We start from the raw sequence: 21,740 nt of genomic DNA on the forward strand, positions 1-21,740 counted from the left end.
TGCCAGTATCATGTCAGAAATGTAGTAATGAAGTCATCTTTCCCCAATTCCAAAGCAATGATGCTACATGCCCACTTCTGACACCAACGTGGTAATGTAGAAATTCAATGTGACCAGAAATAGTCACAGATCCCTATCTTAGTAAAAGTCTAAATAGTGTATTTCAACTTGGAATCCGGACTACGAGTGTGATCACTGAAATAAATGAGTGGATTATACTTGCATTATATTTGTAGTTCTGTGCAAGACTAAATTTATATTTTCATTTGCAGTTTTGTGTTTAAGCTGTGTATTGTTGAACAATATGTTCTCTGCTCTGTTCTTGTTTTCATAGGTTTGCATGATGAAGTAGACACAACATATTCCATACATACCAACTATTTATTGTAAATCAACCCATTCCATACAAAACCTTCTCTGTGTATTTACTCTATGCATGGCCTGCATGTCAAGGTCAGTTTAGAAATCCTTATTCAAAGGGACAGTATGCATTTCCATGTCAGTTCTTTCTGACTGGATAAAGTCCGATATCGTGCCAGTACACAGGTTAGACTTCCTGGACTCTCTCGCTGCAGCTGATGGAGAACGCTTCCAGTGTCGAATCCCATCTGACCACTCATAAAGAGGTATTCTCATACAGTCTCAGTCTTGGGTCGACGCCTGGCTACTTTACTGGAAACATGGCAAGGCTACTGCTGAAAACTAGGCAAAGCTGAACCGAAGGCACAGGCTGAGTGAAATATGGCTGGCCAGTTATCTTTGGGACATAAATACACTTGAGCACATGTGAAACAAAGCAATGTAAATGAATGCAAGCATAAATATGTCCATTATTCATATTCATAGAGTACAAGCGAACTTTGCAGATAGTGTTTGATGCTGCATGAGTTCAATCTGACTTAAGGTATACAGCTCACATAGGTATGCAGGAATTTGAATCAAAGCACCATCCAGAACACCAAATCCTGGTTCCATCAGCAAACGTGCATGCAAATTCAACGTAAAAGTACGTTTCACATCAGAACAGAATGTGACACAAAGTCAAATATGATTTTACAGACAAACAGCCAGTGAAGGAACAGAACTATAAAGAACATGGATATCAGGACTATATTAAGTTTGTTAATGGAAAATATTTCATTTAAGCTTTAATATGAATAAAAGTACCAACGATGTGACAACAGGTGTGGCATATTGCCATATCAAGAACAGAACTTTTACCTAAATGGTGCATTATTAGAAAGAGATATGCTAAATGATACGCTAAACATAGACATCTACACACTAATCACTGCTTTTGTTTGGTACAAACATTGTCCAGATAACGCTATTCAAATGAGCAATAAGCAAGTTGGTCCAAAACAAATGCAAAACCAGCATTATTACAAATGAAGGTAGATTATGATGAAAGAGGAGAAAGAATAGCAACACAAAGGGCTTGTAGTGGTATCATCTTGCATGGAACAAATCTTTGCCATCAATTTTATATGTTACTGTCCAGCTCAATAGCCCACCAACAGGCAACAAAGGTTCCCAACATAAAGTTTAATGACAGCAATCTGAATGGCAACCATTACTGCAGGAATATTGAGAGCAGCTGGGGATGTGTTTTTCACCACAGCACAGCATTTTCCACTGGATATGCCCACATATGTCTCCCCCAACTCTAATCTGAGGATGAAAGGGTGATGTAAACCGAACTCCAGCCTTTGCCTTAAAGCAATTTCCAGCTCAAATAAGGAAGAAATTAGCATGACTGTACAAAAGTCACTGTACACTAGTCATTAATGTTTGCTGCTACCCTCAACAGGAGGTAAGGCGTTGAAGCTGCTGTACTGTCGTAGTTGAGAACTTTATCTTCAGTCCCTAAATAGCTGATCTGGGGCCCAACATGTATGAACATTCCTTGACTGACACAATATCAACTAAAAGGAGCTAAAAATTTGGATAAGCAATAAAATCAACTGAAACAGACTCCACTGGTTCTGGTTAAACAATGCTTTAGTAAATATGACTGTCAGCTTTCAACTGTAAACGTTTTCAAATATGACTGTCAAATTTCTGACACTCAAACAACAGAAGCCTTAAATAATAAAAAAAATTATAGCACGGGGTGGAGCCAGAAGTCTTAGCAGTTTTGTTGATTTCTAACTAATTAATTAACTCTTATTTTTCTTATTTTCATCAACATTTTTAGGGTTACTCCAAATTATCTTCATCCTACACGTTTAGGCTGCATTTTACATGTTTTTGTGGTTTTCAACTGTAACTATATTGAGATATAACTATAATCAGAATGTATTTCTACACATCTGCAGTGTTTGTTGGTCACTAAATAAATTAAGTCAACACATATCGGTGCCTTATTGCAGGAATTTTTGCAGATACAATTCGTGGGACCTCAATATCGGTCAACTGATTTATTGGCTGGGCCCTAGGCTCATCTTTTATTAAAATAATAACATGGAAAAAAAAAAAACGGCATTTTGAACATCGGAGAGTTTGCTTTCACATAAAAACACACAGGAGGGAAAGAATCATTGCAGATTGTGTTTAGGGAGGCCAGCGCGCCACTGCAGCAGGTGTGGTGCTCTAGTTGCTCCAGTCGCTTCAGTGGTTGTGGGAGATGTAGTCTGAGTGGTAGGGCAAACTGTCTCTCATGCAGGCCTGTGGTAGTTGTAATGGTTGTTGTGCTCCAAATCTCCCACCTGAATGCTGTGCTTTCTCTCCAGCATATCACTCTCAACTGTATCTGGACTGGAGCACTGGGTTGAAGGATGTCGTTTGAAGAAATCTGACACATATCGCACCTGGACGAGAAAAGAAAGAGAGAGAACTGAACACCCTGGGATCTTTAAGCCAGTGCAAAAAAGTGCAACACTTTAAAACAGCCTATATCTGATATGTTTCTTGTATTTTATCTGTTTCCTTAAGGTCTACTTGATAGTTTTTGGCTTTATGTACCAAAACTGTTATGATTGGCTGTGCTGTATTTTGCCTCATTCAAAAAAGCGGTCTGGGCTGAAACACTCTTTATAACTTCAGTGTGAATGGGTGGGGCTAAACTGCTGTAGGCTAAACAGGCCTGTATATGTAAATGGGTTGTTTACTGTCATATCACAAAAGGTTTGAATTCAAAATGGGCTGTTTTCTTATTTGAACTGTACAGACTGGGGGGTGACAGGTATGTTTTGAAACCTTGATTTATACTACATCAAACTCTTTTATTTAAAAAAGAGAAGAAAATGTCTTTTTAAAGTGATGGTTGAACCAAATATCAAATTTAAACATCAACAAAAATGTGAACATATGGCAATATGGCTGCTTATACCATTTTTAGCTATGCAACCTGCTTTTGACCATTTTTATAGACAGCAAAACCTCATAAGCGTCTGTTTGAGGCTTCTTAACAACAAAATGGTTTGAGGCAAGTGTGTGAAGATTTAGGCGCTTTACACAGTGCTAACTGGTGGGCATGCCCTTTCATTACTTATGGGTTGACTTTATTTGTGATGAACTGTGATTATATTTGGGAAAAACTTTGGATTTTGGTTGAAACAGAGCCCTAATTACCTACAGACATAAGGAATCTAAGCCTTTTGTTTAACCAAAGCAGAACACAGGTCTCCATTTTCAACACCAGAATGATTTAGTTCAACTGATTAAAACAAAGAAATCCCAGTTAGTAACTGCTCGTTTGCACTGATCTAGCACTACCCTAAAGGAAATGGGTAACATCAACGGAATGTTTCGATGGAAATGTGTAGGATTTACACAGTTTTCATAGTTGTAGGTGAGAAAGCAAGTGAACATTAATAAAGTGTGTTTACTGTGTTTAAATGCTATTCTTTGTTGCAGTAGTTGTACACGATTTTTGCTCTAACGAAAGCTGCAGTTGTGCTCCATTTTGAATATTTTCAAATCAACAGTCAGAATACTCACAACGAGTATAGCAACTAGCGCCCCTTGGAGGAGCCCAACGAGAACATCGCTCCAGTGATGCTTGTAATCTGACACTCTGGTGTAGCCCACATACACAGCAAAGGCCACCAGAAAGAACTGGATGGTGGGCCGCAGGAGTCTGGCCCATTTGGCCCTCAGCCTAGCCTGCACGTACAGCTGTGGAGAGAGAGGAACAGGAGAAATTAGCTGGTCATGCAGACATTTCTACCTTGTTTTAATGTTTTAGTTCCTGGATGTTATCTAGATTAGGATGTAGAGGTTTCTCTGCTCAACTGAGTAAAGTTTAGAATGCTTTGGAAGTGCAACCAGTTTTATCTTGGAAATCTCTACACCATTCCATTCCCATGTAAGTCATTCATTCCTTTTTACTTCGGCTGAATTAAAGTAGGAACATTAGGAACGGTATCCAGCACATCTAAGAGCCAAATATAGTTTACTTTGGACAAAAAAAGTCTTAAAAAGGAGAACAATTAGAACTGGAATGTATCGTAATGGCTGGCATTAGAGTACTCCAAGGCCTCTTCTGGCAGACAGACACACACAGACACACACAGACACACACACACACACACACACACACACACACACACACACACACACACACACAGAGCGAAATGTAGAAGAATACTCTGTCATTTAAAATCACATTTACATTAGAGGACATTAGAGAGCTAATGATACTGTTAGCAGGAGGACCAATGGAATGTTTTAACTGGCAATTAAATATGAATTAAATTAGTGACACAAAAAAGAGAATCAATGGGTGAGACAGAAGAGGGTAAAAAGCCCTGGATTTACTTGCATCTCGAGAAACAGAAAAAGGTTTTATGAACTCGGGGGCACTTTTCAGTGTAGTTCTGCCCTTACTTGTGCATGAACAGAGCTCTCTGTCAAATATTTATTCAAGAATCCTTTAAAATCCTTTTTTAAAATCAATATAAAATCACTGTTTTATCCATAACGAAATGCATAGGCGTTAATTTTTTTTCAGTGGCTTCACAAAGAGGCCTACATATCTCCAGGCCTTCAGACCTGGACTGACAGTAAATCAGAATTTTAAATTAAAATGAGTAAAAACTGGATGCACCCCAACATACAGTAAGGTCCAAAAGTCTGTCAAGTGTTGTTTTTATGCCATCATTTACCAGAAACTAATATGAAGCATATTTCAAAAACTGATATTTATTATTCAAGAATACATTAAGACTCTCTCTCTAGGCTGCTGCAGTAATGAGGATTCACCAGATCTGCAAGATGACTATTGAAGCAAATGGTTAGAAATAATGAGATATTTGATTTTCAGTAAATACTAGAAAATATAGTTAAAGAAAGGAAATAAGAAATATTTAGACAAAAATTTTACAGGGTGATTCACAAAGATTCATCCGATTTCAAAGCGCCATATTTTACAATCATGAGGTGCCTAGGAACCAATCACATACCAGTTGAAAGAGGGGGTCACAGAGTTTCTGACCGTCACTGGAAGATGGCTCCCTTTCTGTGAGGAGATGCGACCCCTGAGCAGAAAGCGTTTTGCATTCTCCACTTCAATAAGAGTGAATCCGTCATAACTGTGCAACATGATTTTCGTGGGCAGTGAACCTCCAACAGCTCAAAGCGTTCATCTTTGGTTCCACAACACTGGATGATCTCCGAAATCGCACTGAAAGAGCCGTGAGTACAGTGACACCCGACATGCTCAATCAAATATGAGATGAATTTGATTATGGCGTTGATGTTGTCTGTACAGCTGGGGGAGGTTCATATTAAGCACTTGTAAAATTACATATTAAATATTATGCTCACTTAAACTATTTACAATTTACTGCGTTGTTCTGTAATGATTTATAAGTGAAATAAATAATTTTGAAATCAGATGAATCTTTTTGAAATCACCCTGTATTAGTATGCTTTTATGTAAATGCTTTTATGGTACTAAGTAACATAAAACGGTACCACAGTGTATTGGAAAAAATTCATTGTCATTCAATATAAAAAGTCAGTTAGCCAACAAATTTAGTTTTAACAGACATGAATCATGTAACCTTCTTTTTATTAAACTAGATTTTTTATATTTATATATTGTTGCATTTAAAAAAAACATTTTTTTTATTTTAAAGCAATATATGCTCTTAAACTCAATATTGTTTTGTTATTTAGAGAAGATATCATTCAAGAATCAATATTGAAGTCAAGATGTCAGTCGGAAAAAAGTTTTTTTATTCCAAAATGTTGTTGTAACAGTTTTGGATACAATTAGTTTTTCAAAAGATTAACAGTTGACATATAATGGAAAACACATTTCTCTTATAAAGGTGGTATTAATCATTATATAGCATTTGATATTCTTGTATGTGTAAAGTCCAGCCCCACACGTACATCATGGAGAAAAGGAAAAAGGAAAAATTTTAAAGTGGTCTATAATGCGTTTTGGAATGAAACCCTTCAATTTTTAACAACATTCATCATCTACTTTTGGATCCTACAGTATTGTTAACTCCAGAAAACAGTAACACAGTGTGCCCAAAGGTCACTGAGGGAGCTCTGATGGCCTTGAAACCTGCAGTCTGTTAGGTACACAAAGTGAATGGACTCACCGCCAGGAACAGCATGCAGTACATCCCAAAGGACGAATGCCCCGAGTAGAAGGACAGCCTAGAATTTTAAGACCAAATTTAGTTTTTACCAATACAATGCAAATGCAAAATAATCTTCCTGACCACACATCTACCAAAATACCCCATACATTACCTGGACTCTGTGACATCAGCTGGGTTGCCAGTGCAGTTGATATGTGACATGTAGCCTTTGCAGATTTTGGGGGCGCAGACTGTTAAGAAGTTGGGGCGCGGACGTCCGATGGTAAACTTGGCCAGGTCTGTGAGTGACTGGCTCACAGCTGCTCCAAACAGGAAGGTGCCCACCGCCTTATAGAGTGCAGCCACGTACTGGTTAAACCCAGAGTTAGACTGGAGTTTCTTACTGTAGACCAGATAGGCCTCACCCGATGACAACTGAGTGACAGAGAGTGAATAAGAAAAAAAAAGTGGATAAAATTACACGTTTCATCTTCATTATCTGTCAGACTACAAGTTACTACAGAAATAAATCCTAAACCTGAGATCTCTATGTATCACTAATAATCAGATATGTACATTATACTTGTAAACTTGATATCTTGTCCCACAAATGGGTTCTTTCATACCTTTGTTGCGAGGTTGGACAAGCTTTAGAGGATGTTCACAAACATCCCGTTCAACTCAATTCAACTAAAACACAATTATATTTTTTTCCTCAATAACAATTCTAAAATATTCTTAAATATTTTCTAATCATACTTATTTAGGATCGATCAGGTATGTGGTTTGATACGAAAGTCAGAACACCCTTCATTTATGTCATTTCCAGTTAAAACAGCCATTAGGTAATTAAGTAATTAATACAGGTAAAACATAGAAAACATATTTAATATAAAATTACAAAGAAGCCTCAACAACAGAATATGATTTTATAATAAATTTTATAATAATTTTTTTAAGCTTATGTATATTTTACTGTAATATAATACACTGTAACATACTGTAAGCTAACATTATAATATAATATACTGTAAGCTAATATTAGTTAACTGTTGTTTCCAAACTTCTTAGATTAGCTATAGCTATCTGCCCAAATAAAAGGAGTGTAACCCAGGGGTCGGTAACCCAAATGTTAAGAAGAGGCATTTTGTCCTGTAGAACAAAAACGAGCCACCTATTTTTATGTCCATTTTACCATCTTGGCTGTAAATATGTCTCAGTATGTGCTGATGTAGGCTAACAAATTTTATATAAACAAAAACGCAGACTTGCTTTGCTCTGCTTTAAGCTTCAGCTCAGCTATAGCCGCTTTTCTCGCATCTCTGGCAGGAAACTTTTCCACAAAAGTAGAAGAGTTTCTCATAAAATGTCTCATAAATGTTTGATTTTTTACAAGGCTGATGTCTACTTCTCATTCGCCAGCTTCTTCTTTGAATTTTCCCGATCCATCTTAAATGCTGCCTGAAGTGCCATGTTGTAACTGCTGCATCGTTTAGTGAAAGAGGAAAATTTGAACAAGAAGCCAGTGAACGTGAATATGTTTTCAGCTTTGTGACTCTTTGACAGTTTTTCATTGCAGATTAAATGCATCAGGAAACCAGCTGAAGTGCTTATAAATGCAAATAAGTCCATTCATCTCCTAATTATCGATGTTAGTCTTTCCCTCTGCTATTTCAATAGCTACTAGCTATGTGAGACTGTTGTCTGTGTTGCTATAGTGACCCACAGTCTGCGCACCAACCTTCATGGTTAAATTCTGGCGAGTAAGCAGTTGTAGGCTACATTAACTCCAGCATTTAAGACCATTTAGTGTTAAAACTGTGTTAGAATGATCAGCAGAGATTTATTTTACCGCAAAGGAGGATTATTTCTGCTGTGGAGCTGCAACAGGGCAGTAAAAGAGCCGCATGTAGCCGACCCCCGGTCTAAACAAAGATCGCTACAATTTCCTCACTGGGTTGATGCATTTTTGCCAGCATTCTGTAAAGTTTGTTCACACAGGCCTCAACAGCTGAGAAAGAATGTATTCATGGGTAGAGCATGGACAGATCATTAGAATCACAAACTTAACTGTTAAAATAAATGGTTAACACTCTCTGAAGAAAGGACACTGAACAATGGGTAGAAGAAGAGGAGGGATGGAGGGAGGAACTCACAATGACAACAGTGCAGGAAATGGCAACAGCAGCCATCAGTCCATGTGTGATGGTGTCTAACTTCAGCGGGTACATAATGCTCTCATCGTCACAGTGGATGCCGCGCTGGTACGGCTGGTAAATGATGTTCATAATCACAAAAGGCAGGGAGGCTGTGAGGCAAAGAGACACTCAGTTTGACTCTCGTTTATGTGAATATTATTCAAGCTAGTTATGTATTTTTGGCAGCGTACAAACTCTGAAAACATCAAAACAGATAAGCTGATAAGAACATTTGTGGTTCATATGTACAAGATAACACTAAAATTCTGATAAGAGGTAATTTAGCATCATAGTACAGTCTGAAACAAACTTTATGAAATTCTTTATAATAACACGCTTGAATTTCAGAGAATAGTAACTGACGCTATGAATCAGGTGGTGTGGTTCCAGAGCTTGCGATGCAACAAAAGTGACCGTCCATTCAAATTCATTCCTCTAGTGTTGCATAAACATGTTTTCGAGATTTGTTTTCTACAAACAGACTGACTGGCACTGCATCACACTTTAATCTGAAGATACAATCAGTGAAGGTCACGTAGAGCATATACAGTGTCGCAAGAGCTGCCATGGAACTAAAGCAGCAAGACTCAATATAAAAGTGTGTGTGTGAGACATACATCTCAACATGGAAGTCATATGTAGAGTCAGCTGTTTCATAAACACATACTCGTGCACATTCCCACACCCCAGACATCCTCACCACAAGGCCACATAAGACCAACTCGCGGTCGGTTGGAGATATAGATAAATAAATATAGTCTCTGCTAGGCTGTTTTGATGAATGGAAAGTGTCCTTGAGACATGCCGTAACATCCTGATACCACCCCAAAAGCGCTGACATATGGATATATGATTCCCAACTACAACCCAGAAATGAGGAAGACATTACTGGAGTTCCTTCTGATTATCGTACGAGAGCAAGTCAAACATTCCCGGCATCTTACAAACGATCTGGTTAAACTCAAATGACACACTGTGTACTCAGCATTCGTGTTTAACCCTTACATGTCACATTTATTGAAGGTAATATGATGTCACTAATAATTTGGAAAGAATCTCGGTCAAAAAGTGGATTTTCAACTTAGAACTTCAACAGTAGTTGTTGACTTCTAAAGAAATATGTTGCAAAAAACAGTCAGATATTGAGGTTTGAATCCCAGCTCAGCTACAAGCCTTCCATAGCACTAGGTAGAGCTGCCAAAATCAAAGATTACTTGTTGAATTCATTTAGAAAAAAAGAAGTTTGTTTAAATGTTTAATTCTTCCTCAAAGCCTAATTTATAGGCAGAATAATACAAATGTGCCCTATATTATCTCAGCAGGCAGCCTTCAACCGAGAAGCTAATGCTTCAAGTACAGATGTTTTGCAGTACAGTAAGATAATAATCAGGTAATATTTATGAGGAAGCAAAGCGAGCTGGTAGTTTAGCTGTTTGGCGAAGCACTGGGGCACAGCTACCAGAGCCATTGGTGCCAGACTTTTGTACTTGTTTTTGCTATACTTGGTGTACATGTGCTCTCGCTCATGCACCTATTAACCTGTGAGAATGATTTTCCCTCGTCAGCAAAGGCCCTTATCTCTTTTCTTTAGTCAGAGAACCACTCATTCATAACACAGGGGGCTTTTAGGGATGCATAATATTTACTGAATAGTATTTACTGCATTTGTGTATCTTACAAATTTTCTTTACTTCTAGAAATGCACTGGACCTTATAAAATCAAACTTTCATAAAATAACACTTTTGATGACGTATGAACTATTCTGCATCTGATTCATGGAACTTTCATATGAAATGGAAACAAGCAAAGACTTGAGCGCAAATGATGAGTCAGTTTCAGTGTGTGAAATCAAGCACCAGCCTACTAATACCTCATTTACATAGCATTAGCATGAGGCACACCCTAATTCATGCAGATGTTTTAGTATGGAGCCAACAAAATGACAGCATTGCTCCCCCTATGGCCATATTTTTAGTGTTAAAATTACAATGACTATAAATGTGAAATGTGAATAAATGTGACATTAACAAAACACCTTATGACAGATTGTGTAGTGTGATTATTTTCCTAAAATAACATATTTAAATGCTGTATTATTGCAGTGTACAAGATGCTTCTGCACTAGCTGTGTTTTGCTAAAGGCACAAATGATTAGAATTCTTGTTATTTTAATTTCGTATAGAAATAAATACATTTTCTATTTTCTTATTATTAATATTACAGATAACACTAATACACATTTTGGGTAGTTAATTTAGTGATACTAAACTGATATGTAGGAGAGGTCTGAGATAAGCTGCTTAGACATCTCTGACAGATTCTGGTTCGAACATATACAGTATACCATACATCCACCGTATTAGCATAGTGTTAAAAATTTGAGCACGGGTGCCGACACTGCGCTTGAGACATGGGGGCACTGTGCTACTTTCTCCAAGCACAGTTCTCAGTGGAAACATTTAACACTCAGCATTTAACCATAACTTCATGAAATTAAAGTCATAATCGAGACCGCAGAGGCACAGTAGATTCCGTGTAGCTTGAAATTTACACAGAGAAAGGCAGTCAGTCTTTTAGATAAACAGACAGATGCTAATGGTCTGTTACCTCCGCTAACGTTACTAGCTTAGGCTTTTTCACCTGGTATGTTTCAGCTTGAAAACAGGGAGTTTGTGATATTAAAGTGATTCCAAGCGTGATAAATGATGTTGAAAGCTTTAGTTCATTAAATTCAAATCAGTAAAGTACAAAACTTAGCATAAACATGTTTGTGTTTTCTTTGCTATGTGACGCTACATTCTCACCACACTGTGGTCCACAGCAGCCATTTTTGAACTATACACAGCACTACAAAATCAGAATCAACGCCCAGCACACAAGCCTTTCCTCACAGATGAGACAATTCTGTTAAAACACACTATATAAAAGCTGAATTAAAGCATTTTCCCCACTCATTACGTCTTTTACAGAGAACAAGGAAGTATATCAAACTGAGGAAACAAAGAGAGTAAAATAAGTCTTTCCAGCAAGATTACTGAGGTACTTGACAATGTGGTGTAACCGGTGATTCTGGAAAAAGAGATCTGTATACATGCTACGTGTGAATGTGGCGCATGTCAGTGTCTGAATCTCTTGTATCTCATACCTGAAATAAATTCAAGTGTCTTTGAATAGTCTTTTGAAGTGGACACTCTTAAAAATGATGGTTCTTCATGAATTTTTCAGTAAAGTAAATTGTTCTGTATAGAACCATGAACACTCAAAGAACCCTTTGCATGATTAAAGGGTACTTTGCATCAATAAATCATTCTTGCAATTAATGGAGAATGTGCTGTAGATGGTCTAATGTCATGTGTGTAACAACAGAAGAACCCTTTTTGGTGCTATATAGAACCCATTTCAAAAAGGTTCTATATAAAAATCTTATAAAACACATTCTTCATCAATCTGATGAACAATTTCATGATGAAAAGAACCATTTAATCATACAAAGGGTTCTTTGAGTGTTCAAAGTTCTATATAGAACCATTTTCCTTACTAAAGAACCCTTGAAGAACCCTCTTTGGTGCTATATAGAACACATTTCAAAAAGGTTCTATATAAAAATCATATAAAACACATTCTTCATCAATCTGATGAACAATTTCATGATGAAAAGAACCATTTAATCATACAAAGGGTTCTTTGAGTGTTCAAAGTTCTATATAGAACCATTTTCCTTACTAAAGAACCCTTGAAGAACCATCTTTAAGTGTGTATAGTTTTCCAGGTTAAAATCTATAACCCTATACATCTTATGTGGGCATGTTTTCATGATTGCATGAGAGCCAAGAGGTAAAACCTGCAAAACCAGTAGGCTGTGAAGAAAAACTGGCAACCTACAACATAGACCAACCAAAAAAGGTCATAAAGCATATGAAATAATGAGCGTGCTGAGAATATTACATACACTTTTTGCCTTGTTATACTACAATTCAAGACTTGTTCCATTAGTTTGACAGACTGCTAGAAATAAGACTCACATGGTCCAAGTGGAACACACACTGCGTTGGAGGATGTCAACATTCATCAACAATTAGTCAGTAATGTTTCATAACCAAATAAGCTTGGCAAAATCTGACTGGTCCCTCATTTCTACGAATCCACACGTTCTGCCATTGAGTTACAGTTCAGTGACATTTAGAACTACAACCCACACTATCCCAAAATGACCTCATTAAGGGGTCTTCCACTGAAGAGATGCTGTTTGCGCCAAACCCACATCTCTTTGGAAGGTGGGTCATACTACCAGTGTTTGTTAAAGGGTTAATATCATGGAAAAATTCTCCAAAATGTACCATTTATGACCCAGTCCTTACAGTTCATATACAGAAACGAAGCTGCAAAAACAGCACGTTTTACATTAATTGTTTCTGTGATGTCGCAAAAACCCAACACATTTACATATCTATATACATAGATCTATATCTATATATATATATATATATATATATATATATATATATATATATATATATATATATATATATATATATATATATATATACACACACACACACATATGTATACACACATATGTATGCACACACACACACACACACACACACACACACACACACATACATACATATGCCCACATATGCATATATATCGCTGCTGTCGGAATATAATGACCCTTTCGTATAAAGCGTTCTTCAGATTGATGTAAAATGGCTGGACATTGGTGCTATATATTGGTGCTATACAGAACGTTTTTGAAAAAGATTCAAAATAATATAATATAATAATATAATATAGATATAGAGCCATCTACAGCACATTCTCCATCAATCTGAAGAAGCATTACACACATACACACATACACACACACACACAGAAGAATTTGGAAAAGGCTGGAAAATTTTCATATATTAACAAATTAATTTTGGCAGATGAACCCACACAAATGTCATACGTGGACTTCAGGGAGGAAGAAGTACAAGAAAACTGTTGGATTTGGGCTGTTTATGTCCAAAAAGACTGTCAATCTGCCTTTCAACATTTTTAGCCAAATGACCAAATAAACAAATGAATCTTTTTTGTGTGTTCCAAATCACATTTACAGGCATGATGGCGAAAAACCTTCCATATGAAGTGCATGATACAAACTCCAGTCTTGGCTCTGCTTTGAAGTGAAGCAGGTGGTCCTGTCCCTGTGTAGCCCGTTTTAATGACAAAGACAGTCTTTAGCCACCTGGAGCTCCTGCATGCACAAGTGAAAGCTGGTTTCCAGCTTGACACACATGTGATGCAAAAGTATTCAAAAAGAAGAGAATAAAGAAATTCACATGCATGAGCATGTATGTGGGTACATTATAGGTTTTGGAAGTTGTGGATAGAAGTCGATATTTGATATTTATCATGCACATATCTGTCGATGACAATATAATAAATACGCCCACAAACATTGGTTTGAAATATCAGTCTGTCCAATGCTGATATATTTTTTGAAGCAATTATCTGCCGAAACTAATCTTACAAATAAAAGGTGCCTATAAGGATCTTTAGAGAAACATCACAGACTAACCACTTCATTTTACCTATAGAACATTTCACTGGATGGTTCTTTAGACCACTCACTTTTTAAGAGGGTCATAACTGGCCTCTTAGTGCTATCTTAGTCCTAACACACAAAGTCAAACAACACTTTTCATGTCTCCATCTTCAGCCTGGTTAGGCAGGTCATTGTCATCTATGGTACATATGAAAAACACAACAGACTCCAAAGAAAACACTGAATGAGGGATAACTTGTAACGTTTCATTACCATTCCACATTCCAAAGGCTGTACCAAAGACCTCACCACCAACCACCCACGGCTGAAGCTGCATTGTTTTCAAGTTATCAGCAGAATGTCTAGTCTACTAAGGCCACAGTGTAAAAGACAGCTATTGTGGTCTAGCCACCTGTTTTTGCACGAGTCATTAAGAATGACTGCCATTGCCAAGACATTTAAGAGTTGAGCTGAACGTGTATCAATGTACCAAACTCACTGAACACCTGCATAGTGGTGAGTAATATAGCAAAGTATGTAACAATACTCGTTACACTGACTAACTACATGGCCGATTACAAAATGAGCATAATTTGGCAGCACAATAGGCAAATTTTGGAAGTTATAGGAAAATAACAGGCATATTGTAGCACCACGGTTCATGTGAACGTATTGAACCGCAGGGGGGCTTACTGAACGGTCCGACAATATACTATGTACCATCACATCTCTAAGAGGCTTTTTTTAATTTTTGCCAATTCAATTAAATACATTCCGATTATAAATTAAGGCTGAGGTGTTTATATACTCACTGTACTCAACAATCTGATGGAAAATCTCTGTTTACATGCAGACTACAAGTAATCCGACCCAAAATTCCACGCATACGTAGAGTAACACTTAGTGTAGACATTACCACGACAGCGAGCATCACGTGAGTCCAGTCAGAGTGAGACGAGCAGCAGTGACTTACCTGAGTTTTCAGCTGACGCGCTTGTGTTTTTAATTACTTAAAATGATGTCAGACTCAAAAAAACATACTTCACATGTCCTTATTAAAGAAGGCGACAGGAAGATGTTGTGTTTTGAGACACATGAGCTGGACACTTGTCCCACCGCCGTCTTTTAAAGCTCACAGCATAAACTTCGTCTCCTCTGCAGACCAGTTTCTGCTCCTGCCATAACGGTATAAACTTTCGCTATGATGTGACGCACATGCGCAGAACGTACTTAAACTTTCCGATTGGGAATGTAATCGGATACAGGCCTTCACATGATTATTATTATTCAATTTAACGGATTATTTACAGGATTACCCACCTCGTTCAATCAGATAGAAATTGTATTCCAAATGACTAGTTTATTCCAACTAAAGTGGATACATGGACATATTCTATTCCGATTGAGCTATTAGTCGGACTATAAACAGATTATCAGGTTGAACGTAAATGTGGCTGCTGATTCCTTTATTTCAGTACCTTCTCTTTAATTACATACTGAAAGTGAACGTGGTTTAAACCAGATATGAGTGTGGGATGTTGAAAGTTGGAATAATTAGTCTGTACCAGATTGCAGACTAATCAAGACACACTGGTATTATAACATACATAGGGACTATAATTTACACTGCCAATCAGAAGTGTAGATTTGGAAAAAGCAGGCCTATTTGCTCATATATGCCAAGACTGATTTCTTATGGATTTGAAGTTTGGTACTGAATGATGAACATAAGGTGATGTCAGACTATAAGGCCATATGGACCTATATAACTGATGCCAAGGATTCTTAATGCAAATCTAATTGTTTACCAGACAGTTCATAATGATAGCAATTCATCTAACACAATGCAAGAGAACTTCTCTGATTTTGAGAATCATGATTAAAGGCTGTAAAAAAACGAGACCACTAACAGCCATGCAAGACCTGGTAGACCACCAAAACCATTCCCCTTAGATAAACAATACTTCATATTTGAGAAAGAGGTTGAAAATCCATCCTTTCTGTCCACGCTTCTACTGTGAGAAGACTACAAGCCTGAAAGAATGAAAGTATGTGTAGCTGTAAAAAGCCCTTACTGAGAAAAGGAAAAAGACAAAAAGGAAGAAAAAATTTGCAAATCAAATAAAGAAATTGGTGTTCTCAGAACAATGGACTGACCACCTGAGAGTCCAGATCTCAGGGATTTCCTTTGACTGTGAGAAGCAGAAAATGCAACCAACTTCTAAGACTGAACTTTGGAGGTGTGGAAAAATATCCCAGCAGATTTCTTTGAAAAACTGAATAAAAGTCACAATAAACATTAAATTTAGCTGTCAGGGCTGGTAAATATATTTTGTACTTTTGTTCTGATGCTGAAACTTAAAAAACTTTACTTAGTAGCTGTTGGTCTCTGACCTAGTCCTATAGATCACATACTGTATTACTTCAGTAGCTTCAATTGCAGTCTAGGGGAAAAAAAATTAAACTTCCATTCATCTAATAAGACACACAGCTTTCTAACAGACAAATTGATAAATTGCTAAGACAACCATTAGACAAGGGCTCCTTGTGGGGATGAATGTTATGAATACCCGGAGTGTAAGTCTCAGATCTCTTTTAACTTTCCAACTTGATTATGATTCTTTAGGAAACACGCACACAGACAAAGACAGAATTCAGATAACAAAAAACAAGCTTTTTTGGATTTCTATTTTAAAAATAGCCTGAAATGACCCATTTGGCAAAAAATGATCATTGAAAATTATTATAGTTGAATACAACTAACACAGTTGAACAGATAGTTCAGACTGATACACTGCAAATCACTTTCATGGCAAGTGGCTAAAGCAGAGCTGATGAGTCGAACCTGCCAACACCATTAACAGGTTTTATAGGAAATACATTTTACAAGTGCCGTTTATAAATAATCTGAAGTTCATTTCAAAACAAATTCATGTACGATTTGGAAAAAACAAAAGGCTTCGTTTCATCCTTCATCAAGGCTCATCTGCTTACAGCGAGACACATGGAAGGAGGTCTTAACCGTCTAATGACATTACTGAACCGATCAAACACAGATGTGAGTTCTGAAGCACATGGGTGCAAACGGCAAAGTCTTTCAATGCCAAATGCAGACTATTCAAATTTCATCTCTTTCAACTCAGCTCGACTCTGTCCAGGCTCTATTCAGTCATCAGGAACAGCTGGAGCCCATCTGCTACCCATTAAAAACAAAAAAAAGGCTCACCCACTCACTCGCAAACCTATTTACTCGTCCACGCAGTTTTTTTTTGTAGGAAGCAAACAATGCTGAACATCAGCACCTTCTCTCAGGCCCGACAAGCCATGCTGTTGGAGCAGATCCCATAACAATGGCCATACCTTTAACACCCAGTTGAGACTTTGAAAGACAAAGGATCTGCATGGCCCTCTGCAACCTCTGCATTTTGTTTGCCAGTTGGACCATAACTCGCTCGCACCAAACCATGAATAAACAAATGTGTCTTTTTTCCCTTTTTCCCCTCCAGATTGCTGCCTGCCTGGAACATAATATTAGAAATGAATGAAGATGAAAGATACATGGCTTTGTTTCAGAGACGATGACTAAACATTTCCACAATCCACTCTCAGATACAATCTGATGAGGGGCCTTTCTTCCTGGACGAATGCTTTCCCCAACATTTTATCCACACTGACACAACTCAGTATGATAGTTCATTTGTCAGACATGCAAACTACCTATTTTTGACCATTCATTTAAAACCTTCATTTAGTCTGTAGCTGTATGTGTAGGCTGAAAAGCCAGCACTTCAAACGTCTCCACTTCAAAGCCTGCATTTCGCAGGTGGAAATTAAGCAGTTATTTAATTACGTTTGGAACTCGGGAATGCAGAGCTTGGGAGCTGAGGTTTCCGAGGGTTCTGGTCCACACCCAGCAACCATCGTAACACCTGGGGCTCCTGTAAAAGTCAACAAACATGTCTCTAAGCTAAGGATGCAGTTGCGGCAGGCTGCATATTTAAGCCGTTGCGTCACTGTCGACCGTTCCGTTTTGAAGGACCCTTCAGTTGCAGCTGACTTTTCTGAAAAATCCAAGGACTCAACTGGTGTATTCCTTCCAAGACCTTTAATCATCCACAATCCATCATGCCACACCGCAAAACAATTTAAAAAATGGCAGAAAAAGCTGCTGTTTTTGAATAGATGTTTTGTGTCACAGTGCTTACATAAGGGTCTGTAAGGTCTACTACAGCCATTTCGGTTGTGTGTGAACCATCACCAGTAATCAGTGGCAAATACATAGCACCAATATACCACAAAAAAGGTCTTCTTCTTCTTCTATAATTTTGTAAAAAATGTTCTATATAAAACCATATACAACACATTCTCCATCAAGCTGAAGAAACATATGATGCAGAGAACCGTTTAAGCATGCAAATAGGTCTTTAAATGTTCGTTGTGCTATATAAAACTATTTAAAAACCTTTGAAGAAGCATCTTTTTTAAGAGTGTAGGCCAAATATTTCAGTAGCAGGAAAACGTAGGAGCACACAGAGGAGTACATTTGAAAACATGTTTTGTTACTCAAACGTAGCCAAGGGAAATGTTTTACCCACTGTGAGTTAAAGTGTTGTTTTTTGTTGGATAAAGAGAATTTAGGCCCAATCTCATTTCTTATTTTTATCCCTCCCCCTTGTTTTCAAGTGTCACCTTGGCCCTTGGAACTGAGTAGCAGTGGTTGAAATCTTCCTCTACAAAATGGGACTCAAAATAAAGAACATTACTTTATTAACAGGCTACTAGAGGTGCTCTGTAGGCGACCCTGCCAGTCTGCAGAAACAGCAGAGGAGGCCAATTATTTATTATCGCCCACCCTTAATTCTGTGGTAATATGAAGATGAGGTCAGCTATTCGCCAGCTTCTTGTTTATTAAATTTAGCTAGCTAGCTACTGAGACATCAGCATACTATTAGTGATTTTTATGCTTGTCATAAATAAATGTTGAAAAATTGAAACTAAGATAATACGACTGTTATCAGAGCTTTTAAATAGAGAAAATACTCAAATTTTTGGGTTTCTCTGGTCGTTTCCGCACCCCTTATAACACTGTGTTTGGAGTGCGACTCTGAAAAACCTCCGCCCTAACACTTCACCCTACCCCTTTATCTCAACAAAGACTGGGACACCCTACCCCTAGGTGTGAACGTGCAAAACAAAGGGGTAAGAGCTAGGTGGCAGGGGCAAAGAGTGAAATTGGATGGTCCTTAGTGATGAATACTGCCCCTTCAGATGAGCTAATGAGCTAAAACTAGTGTAAAGCATTGCAAGGGGGGACTCTTCTACAAAGTGTTGTTTTGTCGAGGTACCACTTATAATAGTGAAATATCTTCTCCCTGTTATAGGTCCTAGCGATCACAGCTAGCCTAGAGATACAAAGTCACAAGCTCGAGCAAAACTGTTGCCCTGCATAGCCCTGCATATATCAGTACACAAAGTATGTGATCACTCTGTCTCTCCTCCTCATTCATTCTTCTTTTCCTCCCTGTTGTGCACATCCTCCCACTCTCTCACAAGACTCTAAAAATATGCAGGGTGGAATGGGGCCTCGCTTTATTTAACTCAAAATAATGTGCAATTACAGCACAGAGGCAGCAATTTCTTTGAAACATAGGGAGTCTGGAGCGTTCACGGCTTCAGTGCTCCTGGTGGAAGTCAGCCAGACTCATTAAAGGACGAATCTAGCAATCTTCCTGAATTTGCACTTGCGGGACGCAAATCTGAGAGATGGGAATGGAGTGTACTTTTAACATGTGAAGACCGGAAAGATTATTATAGGTCTTGAGGCTTTGATTCCAAGCTATATTTAAGCTGAGCCTCTGCTTCAAGTGCTACTTATATACCGTCTGTGAAATGCAGGTGTTGGAGCATCATGAATACTCCGCACCCACACAGTAGGGCTACTCTAAAGTAATACAACATTGGTGAGAATTTGGCAGAACTGCTGTTTACCTGTTTCATACCATGTGTTTTGTCTAACTGGCATTCCCACAGGAGGTAGATCATTCCATAGCGAGTGGGACTTTGACCCGGAGACTGATCTTGCCCATTTTGCCGTTATACACACCTTGTGTTTTCATAGGATAGGTTTACATTACGGGGTTTAAGTGCAACAAATCTGAATTGTTACCTATATGTGACATTTTCAGAGCTGTGTGAACACATCAAATCAGAATTGAGCCGTTTACATATGCGGTCACAGGTGGACATATATCTAATAATTGGTCACATGACTGTAATGAGAACCGTTACATCAGAACTCCTTTTTTTTTTTTTACACTTCACAGTGCACAGAGTATACAGAGGTGTGGTACATATGGGTCACTCACAACCACAAAAAGGAACCATCAAGGCAGAAGGATCAGATCTAAGTCAAACAACTAGAATTAAATGATAAGGCTAATGTGAATGTAGCCTTAGAGAGTCTACAGTTACAGTTGTATGAAAAAGTTTAAACACCCAAGTGAAAATAAGTTAACACGTCCAATTAAAAGGGGAACAAACCTGAATATAACATTTTTTCTGCACATTTTAGGGCACGCTTTATGTTTATTGAACATACTGTAGAAAATAAAACATAAAATATAAAACAGCCATAACCATTAACCATTTTGCACAGATCACATTTAATATTTTTCCCCCAATATGTTAAATTCAGCAAATAAACAGTAAATGTGTATTAAAATGTAAAGAAATGTGTTCTCTATAGAGGATATGTTAACTAATTTTCACCTAGAAAACCAACAAAAACATTATTTGATGAGGGGCGCTCAAACTTTTGCATGATTGTACTTGATTGTAGCTATGACTTTATGGAGGAACGCCAGCAGCCCAGGCTGCTTTTTGAATGAGGCACTCTTAACCCACTCACATAGATGTTATAAGGGGTGTTTCAGCCCTGACTGCTTTAAGAATGAGGCACAATACAGGGCAGCCAATCAGAACAGAGCTCAGTTACACATATCAGTCTTAAAGGCACCGTAACAAAAACAGCCTGTTTAAAGAGATAAAGAGACGCTGGAAAATATTTAGGACAGTTTTTGGTACATAAAACCACACAAACGTCGTAAGTGGAGCTCAAAGGGAAAAAAATGCAAAAAAAAACAAAAAAACAATAAAAAATAGAACAAAAATTAAGACTCCTTAACACTGTTACTGCTGTTTGAGGTTAAGACATATGACCATTAAGAACAGGCAGTCATTCAGTCACAGTCAGTTATCAGACTTTTCAGCCCCTTGAAATCAGTATCAGTATAAAAATATCGCCATTAAATCTCAGTAGTAATGTTATTAGATTACTCAAGCCTAACGTACATCATGTCTCTTCCTTTCTTACAGAGCATCAGAGGGTGAGTATCACAGTGGAATGTTCCTGCCCGGCGCTTTAGGTTCAGCTGGACACTCAGAGCTGAGCTGGCGCTCTCGTCCTG

General features: G+C 37.8%; 1 protein-coding gene across 1 annotated transcript in view; it reads right to left on the minus strand.

Annotated features, from left to right (window-relative positions):
* Positions 1 to 362: 362 nt before the first annotated feature.
* The window catches only part of plpp2b (phospholipid phosphatase 2b), a 29,624-nt gene continuing 8,246 nt past the window's right edge, over positions 363 to 21,740 (minus strand). The window contains exons 2-6 of the mRNA XM_036586479.1: positions 8,699 to 8,850; positions 6,715 to 6,977; positions 6,561 to 6,618; positions 3,943 to 4,119; positions 363 to 2,810 (exon numbers count right to left, since the gene is read on the minus strand). Coding sequence (XP_036442372.1) covers positions 2,658 to 2,810; positions 3,943 to 4,119; positions 6,561 to 6,618; positions 6,715 to 6,977; positions 8,699 to 8,850 — 803 coding nt within the window. The 3' untranslated portion in view covers positions 363 to 2,657. The remainder of the gene's footprint in view (positions 2,811 to 3,942; positions 4,120 to 6,560; positions 6,619 to 6,714; positions 6,978 to 8,698; positions 8,851 to 21,740) is intronic.

This window comes from Colossoma macropomum, unplaced genomic scaffold (genome assembly GCF_904425465.1).
Source record: "Colossoma macropomum unplaced genomic scaffold, Colossoma_macropomum, whole genome shotgun sequence".
Taxonomy (NCBI): Eukaryota; Metazoa; Chordata; class Actinopteri; order Characiformes; family Serrasalmidae; genus Colossoma; species Colossoma macropomum.